At 40.7% G+C, this 14088-nt stretch overlaps 1 protein-coding gene across 2 annotated transcripts in view; it reads left to right on the top strand.

The window, feature by feature from the left end:
* cacna1ia (calcium voltage-gated channel subunit alpha1 Ia) overlaps nt 1-13359 on the top strand; it is an 856996-nt gene extending 843637 nt beyond the window's left edge. For both annotated transcript variants that reach the window (XM_051935123.1, XM_051935122.1), the window contains 2 exons: nt 8336-8514; nt 11225-13359. In XM_051935123.1, coding sequence (XP_051791083.1) covers nt 8336-8514; nt 11225-11950 — 905 coding nt within the window. In that variant the 3' untranslated portion in view covers nt 11951-13359. The remainder of the gene's footprint in view (nt 1-8335; nt 8515-11224) is intronic.
* The last annotated feature ends 729 nt before the right edge of the window (nt 13360-14088 follow it).

Here is a 14088-nt window from a genome sequence, read left to right as displayed (position 1 = left end):
CTGGTCCTCCCACATGTTACCAGCCATTTCCCGATGCTGCTGTTTTCTCACCATTTGGCCAATTGTTGCTTGTAGCTTCGGGTTTCTTCTGCCAAAATGAGAGAAGCCAGGAGTCCACACTGTGGTCTAATTGTATTTGATGTGATAGCCTAATTATTAAGTTACTTGGAGTTTGATCCTGTCAGTAGCCCGCAGCGTTACCACCATGGAGGCTAATCTTGACACATCAAAGAGGTCTTGAAACATGGCTTCCATATGAGCTGGTTTTGCTAGTTGTGATTTACATCCTGGGAGTCTAATCTTTATAGATCAATAAAGACTGCTTTTTTGCTTCATGAAATTTGGATTCTGGAGACTGCCCATATTTTAGTCAGATATCTTATCTCGTTAGTTATTAATGGGTTGCATTGCTGATTTTTGATCATGGCAGTTCTGCCACCTTCTGAGTCCACTGAAGGGGTCAAACATTTACTTTACTTACTTTGTATCCCACCACATTTCAACAGAATGAGCATCTCTGTAGCTGTTATGGAAAGGCCTGTGATGGAAAGGGAAGTCTGAAGGCACCATAATACAGCTGTGAAAAACATCCAGTGTGGTCCCAGTGTTGAAGAAAGGGTATTGAAGTGATCCTAAGGACTACAGACCAGTTGTTCTTATTTCATACTAGTTGTCCCCCGTGGCTGGGCCCACATAGTAGTGGAACAGGACAAAGTGTAAAAATCAATTAAAAAAAAATGTAATTCTGGCCAAGCAGAAGGTAGGTACACTCCAACATGAAACGTTGCCACTGTTGCTGATCATGTTCAACTCTGATGGGAGAGCATCCCAAGCGTGGACAGAAAAACATGTGGCCGTGATACCTCTGGCAATCAGCAGCTACCCTCTAAATCACACGTAGCTGTGATCTCTCTCTCTCAAAAACATCAAATGTTACTCCTTAACAATCTCTAGATGATAATGTCTGTTGAAAAAACAGGTATTGCTAGCTAAGCGGAGGCAAGGTACGCTCCAACACGTGGTAAGAGGTAAAGCGACTCGAACGGAAGCTGGCACGTGAGTGAGGAGGGCCCCCTCCCTCAGCCTGCGCAAATGAGCAAATGATACTATGATACTTAGCGTAATGACAGAAGTTGCAAGATCAACCGGAATGTTCAAGGAAATTATAGAAAAAAACCTAATCTAAATCCATTACGTAGTTCTTTCGTGAAAAGTGGGCAGACATGCAGACAGATGTTGGATTTTATATATATACTAACCATCCCCCACGGCTCCACCCACGTAGTAGTTCAGGACAGTGACGAGGGCACTGCCCGGCTCCCCACTCCTGACATCACGCTTCCCTCTCCCCTCGGCCCGCAGCCTCTCTCTTGCATTAGCTCAAGTATATCGCTCTTGCAAGCGAACTATCACACTTAATGAGATGAGAGAAGGTGCAAAATCAACCAGAATGTTCAAACAAATTATAGAAAAAAACCCAATTTAAATCCGTTAAGTAATTCTCTCATGAAAAGCAGACAGACAGACAGACACTTGTTGGGTTTTATATCTTTATATATAATACGCTACCGTGGCTGTCCGTTTGTCTGTCCAGGATTTTAAATCACCTGTAGCTTGCAAACCGTTTGAACTGTTAACCTGAAATTTGGTACACATATACTCCATGACATCTACTATGCGCTTTTGGAATGATGATTAACCTCCAAGGTTTTTCCTCTTTTTATTTTTATTTTATTGTAGAATCAACTCTCGGCAGCGGCCAGCAGGCGGCTCTGCAGCAAATGCATATGGGCGCCGTTCTCATCCTTACCACCTTCGCCGTCACTTCCCCTACCTTTTCATATCTTAAATCATTCTTGAGGCAAATAGAAGACTTAAGTGCCAGGTTAAGTGAAAAATTTAAGAAAACGTAGTAATTAATTGCAACACAAACACTGACTTCATTAGTTTGAATGCAAAAAGATGCTGATGAAAGAAGAGAAGAAGCGGGCCGGTAGGGTGGAGAAAAGAAGAGCTGCTCAGGAAGCAGCAAGTGCATCAACCTCTGAGCAAATGAATGCTAAATGTACAGAGAAAGAGGATGAAACTAAGAATGTTCAATTCAAGTGTATTCATGCACTGCGCCACTACTGGTATATACAGTATATATATATATATATATATATATATATACAGTATATATATATATATATATATATATATATATATATATATATATATATATATATATATATATATATATACTAGACAAAGAGCCTGTTTCGATGAAACGGGCATGAGTGGAATAGTATAATATATAATATATAATTATAAGCACCACAAACCTGATATAGGTGTATTGAATGAATGTGTAATTAGGCCTTGAGCTGTAGTTGAAATCGCCTTTAAGGCCTCTAGAGCTTTAATTGAAGTCGCCTTTCTCTTTGAATTTTTGCGGCCGTAAATCCGCCGCCTGCCGCGATGTCGGTCTTGTAAGGTTTTTCGGCCAGCTGCGCAGAAGGCGACTGCGCATTCGGCTTCGAACGAACGTGAGTGAGTGAGTGAGTGAGTGAGGAGACTGGCGAATTATGTATTAAGATATATACATCTTGAAGATTTTGAGGGGCTAGTCCTGAAACAGCTCCACCCCTTGGTTTCAGATCATTTCAATCCTGCTGCAGGTTGCTTATTAGTCACATATTGGTGTGGTGGATGCTCTGATGTACATGTTCCACTTGAACAAAGTTGGCAACACATTCAGGATCATGTGCTTTCGTTTTTCTAGTGCCTTTAACACCATTCTGCCTCATCCACAGGGGAATAACCTCAATGTCATGCATTTTGATGCCTCCACAATTTCCTGCATTACCTGACCAACTGACAGCTATTTGTAAGGCTTAAAGACTGTCATAAATGGTGGTATGTAATACCGCGGAACCTAAAGGAACTCTTCTCAACAGGCTTCCAGTACAATACTAGCGCTTGCCATCTACAGAAATTCTCAGATGTCTCTTCCAACATAGGTTGCATTAATAATGGAGATTAGTTGGAACATAGGAGGCTTGTGGAGGTCTTTTTCTTGTGGTGCATGGTGACCCATCTACAGATCAACATCAGCAAGACAAAGTGAGCAGATGGTGGACTTCTAGTGAGCCTCTGAAACCAGTCACCATTCAGGGGGAGGGAATGGAAGTGGTGCAGAGCCACAAGTACCTGGGGGGTCCATATAAACAGCAAAACTGGACTCATGTGACAAAGCTGTGGTGCTGTACAAGAAGGGCCAGAAAAGACTGAAGTTCCTGAGAGTGACTCCAGTCTTCTGATGAACGCAGAAAGCCAGCTGGAAATATTTTAGCAGTCCTTAGTAGCCAGTGTGGCATTATACACTGTGGTCTCCTGGGGAAGCAACGTACTTCCAAAATACTTGAACAAACTTCTCCACCACAGGGCTAACCCTTGACATACTGGAAGCCCTGGTGCTTAAGAGAATGGTGGCAACAAGGGACGCCATTATGAAAAATCCCATTGGTTCCCTCTAGGAGGTGCTGTCCTTGGAGGCTCATTATTCAACAGTGTGTTAAGTTGTGCCTGTGAGGATCTTTTCTGCCCACTACTAACAAGACAATACAATGTTTTGACCCAACATCCCTGACGAAACACTTAAACTCTTTTAGTTCACTTCTATTCACTTTACTATTTGTGCACAATATAACTGTATTATTTATTTATTGATTTTATTGTAGCCTGTATCTTTGATTTTTCTGTTTCTGCTACTGTGTGCATCTGAATTTTTACCTGGCATTAATCTAATCTAATAGGACCAGAACATCCTGAAAGATCATGGCCAGAAATAAGCAGGGATTTGTTACCAAACGATCAAAAGAATCAATACATTTGTTGTGATTATTAACTTTATTACCCGAGTATAATAATTTGAGTGCATTTCATTTGGTTTTGGAACAAGTTATTTATGTTGGTATCATTTTTATCATTTGATTGGTGACAACAACAACGATTTGTGTGCCATTTTCTGCTCACTTTATCTCCATGAGCTCTTTGCTGTTATCAGTGACGATTTTTATGGGCCATATGACTGATAGCAGTGCTGCATCTGGCATCATAATTATAAGTACTACTTAAGATAATGTTGTTGTAAAGCAGGCTTCCAAAAATTTGGATGAATGCAAGGGGTAGAAGTTGGTGCAGGACCTGGTGACACTGATTCAGATGCTAAAGAACCTTCTGCCAAATGGAAGTGGGACAAAGAGACCACCACAGTCCACCACGGTGATGTGGGCCTTACAAATTCAACACGTGATAAAGATGTCTTCAATGGAGGACAGATAGGTCTCTGTGATCTGTTTTATTCTGTGCACTATCCATTCAGCATGAAGTTATGGGAAAGAGTAGTGGAAGCTCGGTTAAGAAGGGAGGTGATGATTAGATGGCAGCAGTATGGTTTCATGCCAAGAAAGAACACCACAGATGTGATGTTTGCTCTGAGGATGCTGATGTATAGAGAAGGACAGAAGGAGTTGAATTGTGTCTTTGTGGACCTGGAGAAAGTATATTACATGGTGCCTTGAGAGGAGTTGTGGTATTGTATTGTTCTGTCCACCCTGGCCATCGGACCTTACTCCTTTTCTATGTTAACTAATGTTGTCTTATTTTAATTTCTTATTTTGTCTGTTATTCTTCTTTTCTTCATTATGTAAAGCACTTTGAGCTACTTTTTGTATGAAAATGTGCTATATAAATAAATGTTGTTGTTGTATGAAGAAGTTGGGAGTGGCATAGAAGTATGTAAGAGTTGTACAGGATATGTACCAGGAAAGTGTGACTGTGGTGAGGTCTGCGGTAGGAGTGACGGATGCATTCAAGGTGGAGGTGGGATTACATCAGGGATCGGCTCTGAGCCCTTTCTTATTTGCAATGATGACGGACAGGTTGATAGACGAGATTAGACAGGAGTCCCCGTGAACTATGACATTTGCTGATGACATTGTGATCTGTAGCGATAGTAGGGAGCAGGTTGAGGAGACCCTGGAGAGGCAGAGATGCTCTAGAGAGGAGAGGAATGAAGGTCAGTAGGAACAAGACAGAATACATGTGTGTGAACGAGAGGGAGGTCAGTGGAATGGTGAGGATGCAGGAAGTAGAGCTGGTGAAGGTGGATGAGTTTAAATACTTGAGATCAACAGTACAGAGTAATGGGGAGCGTGGAAGTGAAGTGAAGAAGAGAGTGCAGGCAGGGTGGAATGGATGGAGAAGAGTGTCAGGAGTAATTTGTGACAGACGGGGATCAGCAAGAGTGAAAGGGAAGGTCTACAGGACTGTAGTGAGACCAGCTATGTTATATGGGTTGGAGACGGTGGCACTGACCAGAAAGCAGGAGACTGGAGGTGTCAGAGTTAAAGATGCTAAGATTTGCATTGGATGTGATGAGGATGGACAAGATTAAAAGTACAATAGAGGGTCAGCTCAAGTTGGACGGTTTGGAGACAAAGTCAGAGAGGCGAGATTGTGTTGGTTTGGACATGTGCAGAGGAGAGATTCTGGGTATATTGGGAGAAGGATGCTAAGGATAGAGCTGCCAGGAAGTAGGAAAAGAGGAAGGCCTAAGAGAAGGTTTATGGATGTGGTAAGGGAGGACATGCAGGTGATGGGTGTAACAGAACAAGATGTAGAAGACAGAAAGATATGGAAGAAGATGATCCGCTGTGACAACCCCTAAAGGGAGCAGCCAAAAGAAGAAGAATAAGTTGATATCCCTTGACCCTGGACAGTTGGATCCATTGGCCTTCACTCTTACTGACCACTACCTAACTGCTTTTTTGCTGGGAGGCAGGAAAACTGATAACTTGAAAATCAGTGCTCTACTGCATTAGGAATAATTCTACACATTGGGTTGAAAGCAACAAACTGAGTACCATAAATCAGAAACTTTTTAGAGGCCCAGGGGCTCCCTATTGTGTTGAGAAAATGAAGACAATAATTTCAAATAATGGTAGGGCTGAGCAAAGATGTCCCAAACACTATGTCTAAAATCACCGTTAGGGAAAAAAGGCTACTATGTTTAATTGAGCCCTAACTTATTATTTTGTTTTTAACAGAATCCAAAGCTAAGTATAATCATAATGTGGATTATATGATCTTAAATAGCTTCCACACACAATCCATCAAATTTCACAATAGTGCTAAAGTGGTACCCAGAAACGGGGGGCCATTAGAGTAGACAAAGCAGCCAGGGACACGAACAACAAGCACAAAACGGCGGCACTTGTGAAACAAACAAACTCCAAAATGCCCTTGAAATGACATTACCTTTAAAACAATAAAAACAAGAACAAATTTAATAAAACTACCTGTAAAAAATAAAATTCTCCAGGATAAAAAACTTATGATCATGACATTCAAAATACATTACCCCTGGACTAACGTGTTTGGAAATAAGAGAGAAAATTTCAGCTTGTATGGGAGAATTGCATTAAGTCACAGAACAGAAGTTAATGTACACAACACAAATCAAAAAGAGAATCTAAAGCTTATGTCATGGGAAAAAAACACCATTAGAGCTTAGTGTCGGACGTGAGCCATAAATAAGGCAGAGCCAATAGGAAATATTCACCTACTTGGAAATTTTCTAATTTTATTATTATACAACAGTGAATCACAGTGGAAGTCCTTTGCATTTTTTGACCCTGATCAACAGAAAAAGTGAAAAGAAGGTCTCTGCAAAGTGGTTTAAATTAATTACAAATTAGGATTAAGGATAATCAAATAAGGATTCACCACCTTTAATCTGACACCTCTAAATCTTGAGTGGTGTAATTCATTTAAATCACTTTGCAGAGATCTGTTTTCACTATTTTTTGACTTTTCCCAATGGGGACAAATAAAGTATAATCTATCTATCAATATCTATTGTGGACACTAGGGGGTCGCTGTTGCCCTGTTGAACCCACCAGACAGACGTACAGGACACACGTTAAAAGCACCAAGAAGATTCTTTATTAATATTCTTCAATTATAGTGCACAAAGCACCACACACTCCACAATTCTTCCAATAATAAAGCAATAATCAATAATACAATTCTCCACACCCAGCAGCTCTGTTACATTCCCACCCAACTCTGGCTCGATCTATTGGGTTTCCCATAGTCCTTTTATAGTCCATGACCTGGAAATATTTCTTCTCCGGGTCAAACGCCACATCATCCTTCCTCAAGTGTCCCGGAAGTACTGCAGGCTTTCGTCCTCGTGACCCCGAAGTACTTCCGGGTTAGCATAACAGTAATAGTCCCCGGGTTCTTGGTGAGCTCGCCCTGGCGCCACCCACGGTACCCAACAGGGCTGAAGAGACGGACTCCATGTCCCATGCGGTAATCCGGGGAACCATTTCTATCCAGGGGAGTTGCCATCTAGCGTCCCGGGGAATGTAGTGCCCTGAAAAGGCTGCTTTCTTCTGTTGAGGGGCGTCCCGGCCCGACTGAAATGCCAGCCGTCCATCACACTATTTTTATATCACATATCTGCTTCAAGCAACTGAGAAGGTGTGGCAGATGTTTTCTGACTGGCCGACTAACCACAAGCGTTACCTGGTAGATAATCGTCCAAATAATCAGATTACGATTCAGACCTGATACTCCAATCTTCACCCTGTTAAGTAGGGTGAGCCAGCTGCAGTGTCAAAAAGGCAAATTAAACTAACTGTAATTCAATGCTGTATAATAAAACTTTTTATAGGCGCTACATACGTGTCACCACAAAACATCTCCAAACTTAGCACTGACCTAAAGAGCAGCACAAGCACCATTTAACTCTTTCTCCCAGATTCCAGCTGCTCTTTATTTGTATCCCCCCAAACCCACCACATACTGTTATTTCAGAGGCAGCTGGCAAATTTGAGTTGGTTTAATTGGTCCTGATTGACACCGTGACCTCTCCATATAGCAAGGAGATGACCAATTAGGGCCATCTGATTCTCGGTACATCTGCCTCCTGGCAGCTACTGTGCTCAAAATGTGTCTGTTCATTATGTGCGCTAGCTCAATATTAGATGTGTCATGCATAATTTTTGGGCAAAATGTGGCATTGTGAAAAGAATTTTTCAAATTCCTAAATTCTCATATATGTAATCTTTTTTTTTGTTTTGTTTTTTTATCTTATGACAGCTTAACATAATTCTGATATTACCACAATATTTTGCATTAGTTATATGCACTTCCTTTATGTATTAATTTTCCACTATTACTTAGTATTTATTATCTGGATTATTATTATTAAACCTACATAAGAACTTTTATATTTAATGTGCTATCTCCTAATCTCTGATCTCTCCCTCCATCTTTTTAGTAACGGGTGGTTCATCTAGTGGAGGACCATCACTTTTACATCTCCCTGCTGACTTCTTCCATCCTGCTATGGCTGCTCTCCCCCCATCCAGCCCTACTGGGGGTCAGTCGTCTGCAAACAGTGCCTCCTGGGCTTTGCTGCGGTCCCCGAGTGCCAACAGTCGCCCACTTGACGCACAGGTAAATTTGCCTCTGTTGTTCAGATAGGCGGCATTTTCCTTGGCTTGTGCCTGTCTTCACAATCATTAGATTGGTTGCTTATCTTTTAAATAAAGGAGTGTGCTGATGGCAGCATCAATGGGAAAATTGCTAAAAGTGCAGATTTGAAAATTTGTGCCTATAATCTGAAAACAACTACAGGCAGTGCAGCATAAAGTTGGAGAAAATTGAAATATCTAATGATAATGAAATCCACTTGGATATTAGATGAACAGAGAGCTAATGCTTTCCAAAAATTATACATCTACAGTGCATCCAGAAAGCATTCACAGTGCATCACTTTTTCCACATTTTGTTGTGTTACAGCCTTATTCCAAAATGAATTAAATTCATTTTTTTCCTCAGAATTCTACACATAACACCCCATAATGACAACGTGAAAAAAGTTTACTTGAGATTTTTGCAAATTTATTAAAAATGAAAAAATTGAGAAAGCACATGTACATAAGTATTCACAGCCTTTGCCATGAAGCTAAAAATTGGGCTCAGGTGCATCCTGTTTCCCCTGATCATCATTGAGATGTTTCTGCAGCTTCATTGGAGTCCACCTGTGGTAAATTCAGTTGATTGGACATGATTTGGAAAGGCACACACCTGTCTATAGAAGGTCCCACAGTTGACAGTTCATGTCAGAGTACAAACCAAGCATGAAGTCAAAGGAATTGTCTGTAGACCTCTGAGACAGGATTGTCTCGAGGCACAAATCTGGGGAAGGTTACAGAAAAATTTCTGCTGCTTTGAAGGTCCCAATTAGCATAGTGGCCTCCATCATCCATAAGTGGAAGAAGTTCGAAACCACCAGGACTCTTCCTAGAGCTGGCCGGCCATCTAAACTGAGCGATCGGGGGAGAAGGGCCTTAGTCAGGGAGGTGACCAAGAACCCGATGGTCACTCTGTCAGTGCTCAAGAAGTTCTCTGTGGAGAGAGGAGAACCTTCTAGAAGGACAACCATCTCTGCAGTAATCCAACAATCAAGCCTGTATGGTAGAGTGGCCAGAGTGGCCAGATGGAAGCCACTCCTTATTAAAAGGCACATGTCAGCTCTCCTGGAGTCTGCCAAAAGGCACCTGAAGGACTCTCAGACCATGAGAAAGAAAATTCTCTGGTCTGATGAGACAAAGATTGAACTCTTTGGTGTGAATGCCTGGTGTCACATTTGGAGGAAACATGGCACCATCCCCAAAGTGAAGCATGGTGGTGGCAGCATCATGCTGTGGGGATGTTTTTCAGAGGCAGGAACTGGGAGACTAGTCAGGATAAAGGGAAAGATGACTGCAGCAATGTACAGAGACATCCTGGATGAAAACCTGCTGTGGTCCCTGGGTGTCACCAGGGGGATCTGCATGAACAGTCCATCCTTTACTTTAAAGAATGTCTACCTGACCTGGAATTGCTTCCAATTTGCAATGCTGTGGCACCGGAGAAACTCCCAGGTCTGGCATAAAAGAAGCCGAGTTTCCAGCATGGGTGGTCAGAGTCGGGAGGAAAGTGGATGAGACTACATGGGAGGTGTGAAAGGAGGCAAGAACATTTTGTATTATACTGTTGTGAAAAGGATTTGGAGGTATTGTAAAATAAAATAAAGAACTGTTTGAACCCAGGGATGTGTGGTGTAATTGTGTCTGGGGATTTGGGGTACTGCTGTGCCCTCTGCTGGTCACAATATATAGACACACAGTCAATCCTCAACTTTGGCAGGGGTTACATTCCTAGGAAACAATGCAAAAGTCAAAGACCCAAATGGTAACACATAGGAAATAGGGGATTAGAGTCCCATGACCACCAAAAACTGTAATCCTTCACTCAATTGCTCAAAATACACTTTTCTGCATAGAATTCTTATTAATATGCACTTTTTACAATACAGTAACCATGAAATAACACATAAAATGCAGTGTACGAAATATACTTTGGTAACTTGCAAAACATTTTTACTTGATAGTCATTATCTAGAATTCTGTGAGCTTTCGTGCTAACATCTCAATATTTTTATCAACAATCAGAAGACTCAACATCACCTCTGATTCTGAAGGACGCACCAGCTTGAAATAATACATAAGTGACATCTGCTTCATGATATTTTTAAAGGTCTCAGCATATGGGAGCATAGCAGTGAGGAGTTGACTTTTAACCTTGAGGCTGCCTCCATGTCTCTAGCCAGCTGGTTGCAGCGGACAGCAGCCACTGACACTCCAGCACAACATTTATCGAACGCCTTTATTTTCTCACTAAGCCATATCACAGATCTTGCACGCTTGGGCTTAGTGCCTGAAAGATTTGCACTACACTTTGGAGGCACAATTGCAAGACAAAACAAATGCACGGGGGGCGCTTTATTCTACAACAGTAGGGTGAGGTGCCTAGTACGATATTAGCTGCTCCCCAATCTTGCACGCATCGCGCCTCTCATTTTTTACTATGTTGTGCATAGTTGCAAAGCCCATGGTTGCCAAAGCAAAAATAAAAATGAGTTTACAAGGAAAACTGCACAAATGCCTGAAATCGCAAAAGTCGAATGTGCAAATGTCGAGGATTGACGCTTTTTTTTTTATTGAACTCATGTTACTGATTTGCCTGTTGACTATGACCCTTGAATTGTGTTGTTTTTTATCTGTGTTTGTTTCATTTAAACTGGCTCTTGGCTAACTGATGCACATAAATGTATTTTCAGCACACAACTTTGAGCAGCTCCTCCTTGGCCACTGGCAGTTCAGAAGGCAGTTTACAGACCACTCTGGAAGAGGGACTCAGCTTTAGTGTGTCGCCCCCCCGGGATCTGGATGTACCTTTGCTATGCCCCTTGCCAGCTGACAACCTACAAGGTAGACATCAAGCAAATCTTCACTGCCATCAAAGCAATGTAAGAGTAGGTGGACCATCGGGGGTATTCAAGCTCCAGACCAGTAGAGGGCACCAGAGAAGTCGGAGTAGTGGAGGAAGCACAAGTCCTAGTTGCACCAGGCAGGACTCTATGGAGCCCTCAGATGAGGAACTTGGGACAGGAGGCAATGTGAGTCTGGCAACAACAGCAAACAGTGAGCATCTTTCCGAAACTCTAAGTTCTCTTTCCCTGACTTCCCTACTGTCCCCTGCCTCATTAGCCCCACCTATGGTTAAAAAGTGCAATAGCACTGGTAGCCTAGATCAAACAAACTTACCATTAAAAGGCAATAGAGATGGACGTCTGTTCTACACAATGGAAGCGCAAGGATACTTATCTGGTCCTTCTTGGGGAGCAGATGAGGAATTAGAGAACTGCACTAATGTGGCAGAGAGACACAACATTCTGGGGAGAGGCAATAAGAGCCAAAGTGCTCAGGATCCAGCCTCCAAACCATTGTTCACAGAATACCGTAGCAGGAAAAATGCACTTGTAGCATCGAAACAAAACAGATGAGTCTAGATATATGTTTGTCTGTTTTTTTCGTGGTTGTATTGTGTCCAAAGTCAGAAGCAGGTACTTACAGAAAAAAAAAAAGTTTTTTTTTCTTTTTCCACAAATAAAGTGAAGCAGTCTCACAGTTATGAAAGAAGAGGACACTACTTCGAAGCATGACTATGGAATAATCTAGAAATGCAAAAAATGAATATAATCTGTTATAAATAAGGACATTGGCCTCCCAGGGAAACATCTTTGATTCAAATTTCATTAAAGGTAAATTAGTTTGAAATTAAGTTACTATTTTATTTTTCAAAGTTAAAAAATATATTGAAAAACAATGTTTTAAACCAGAGAGGAGAGTTAAAGAGATTTTTTTAATTTAGAAAAGAATATTGCAATTTTTAGGAAATGATTTGTTTTGTAACAAAATATGAAGAAAGTCGTTTTATTCATTCATCTACATATTTATTATTTGTTTATTTTTATTGTAATAAGTAGCAAATGAATCTCTGGGATAATGAGTTAAGGAGAGAATTTCTGTAGCAAAAAGAATACAACCATGTGAAAGACTTGATCGAAGAAGGCCTTTTCTTAACCAAAACCAAAAATAAAGTTTAGAGAATGAAAAAGCAATTAAAACAAAAGAAAGCAATGTTGTCCAATGCTGTGGTAAAAAACAGCGGTAGACAAAGTGTATGCTGTCGGTTTTTTTAAAAAACCAAACCAAAAGGAGAGTGGCAAATATTAGCGGAGAAAAAGTCCAGCGTCTTTTGGTGACTATACAGTTTTTTCAGAAAGAAGAAACAAAAATGGTTAAAGATGATATTATTTTTATCAAGATAGATGGGGCAACCATTTAAAAAGTCACATCTCTGTAGCAAAAAAAACAAACAAAACTTTTGGGACATTCAGGGGAATAGACGCTCCTGTTGGGAGGCCTGTCCTGTCAACTTCCTGTTAAGCTTGCGTCCCAGGACCGAAAATGACGGAACTGAGGCAGGTGCCTCAAACCAAGACTGCTTTTCATCAGACTGATTAAAATACCACTTTCGTTCAAGTGGAGAAGTAATTCTTATTTCTGAAGGCCATGGCGGAATTGTGGGGCGGTGTCTGTCCAGCTCCACGTGGCCTGCGCCAAACCTGGACGCCACCTTGAAGAACAGAATAGTTAACACTAGTGAGCAGATCACTCTGAAATCCTCTTCCTCACTCCATGGCACAAACAGGAAGTTGGCATCAGTGACCCCAGGAGGAGTCCTCAGACTCGATTCTCAACATGGTGGAGGTCTTTTTCATAGCTTGTATATTTTTTTTTTCTTGTTGTTTGTTTTTTGTGCTCTGAAAGCTGCTAGAATGAACTGTCTTGACAATTTTGTCTATTTTTATAACTATATATAATATATAAATACATCTATGATTATGAATACATGAATCCAACTATATTGTAAAAAAAGGATAAAGAATTTTGGGTTCTGTTCTGGAAATGTTTGCAAAAAACCCATTCTCTTGTATAATTTGGACAGCCAACCTTAAAAAAAAAAAAGAATTTTAAAATCTAACTTTCTGGGGAATCTTTTTTGTAATTTTTATAAAATTGAACAAAGCCATTACTTCAGTCCATTCTACACTTTCTCATATTTCCAAGATTTTGAAGGAATTATCAGCAGTCCTGCCTGATCGCAGTGTTAAAGGAAGGTCTTTTCTTTTTTTTTTCTTTTTCTTTTAAGTTCTTGATGATAAATGCTTCCATTGAAAAGGCTCTGAACGTCTGTTTGTGTGCTTTTTCAAATACAAATGTGCATTAACTGGGGTGCTCCGCTCTGTAAATACAAATTAATTTTTAAAAGTGGAGCTTTATGCATGCCTCATTTGTAAAGAGTATCAAACTGCTATTAGAGAAAATGATTTATCGGAACGTTTCCGCTTAGCAAGATGCAAGATTTGCATAATATTTATGGATTTTTACTGTATGATAGCATGGTCACCACTGTGTATAAAACTGAGTAAATTATATTTTAATAATATTTTTTAGACATCATAGAAAAATACACTCTGACTGACACTGGGATCATATTCTGCTTGCATGTTACCTGTGATTGCCGAGATTGAGTCTGGATCATTAGGAAATTGCTTAAATGATGTCAAGTAATGGA

This window comes from Erpetoichthys calabaricus, chromosome 12, assembly GCF_900747795.2.
Source record: "Erpetoichthys calabaricus chromosome 12, fErpCal1.3, whole genome shotgun sequence".
Classification (NCBI taxonomy): domain Eukaryota; kingdom Metazoa; phylum Chordata; class Cladistia; order Polypteriformes; family Polypteridae; genus Erpetoichthys; species Erpetoichthys calabaricus.
Note: the sequence above shows the minus strand (reverse complement) of the source record. Positions and strands in the feature narration are given on the sequence as shown.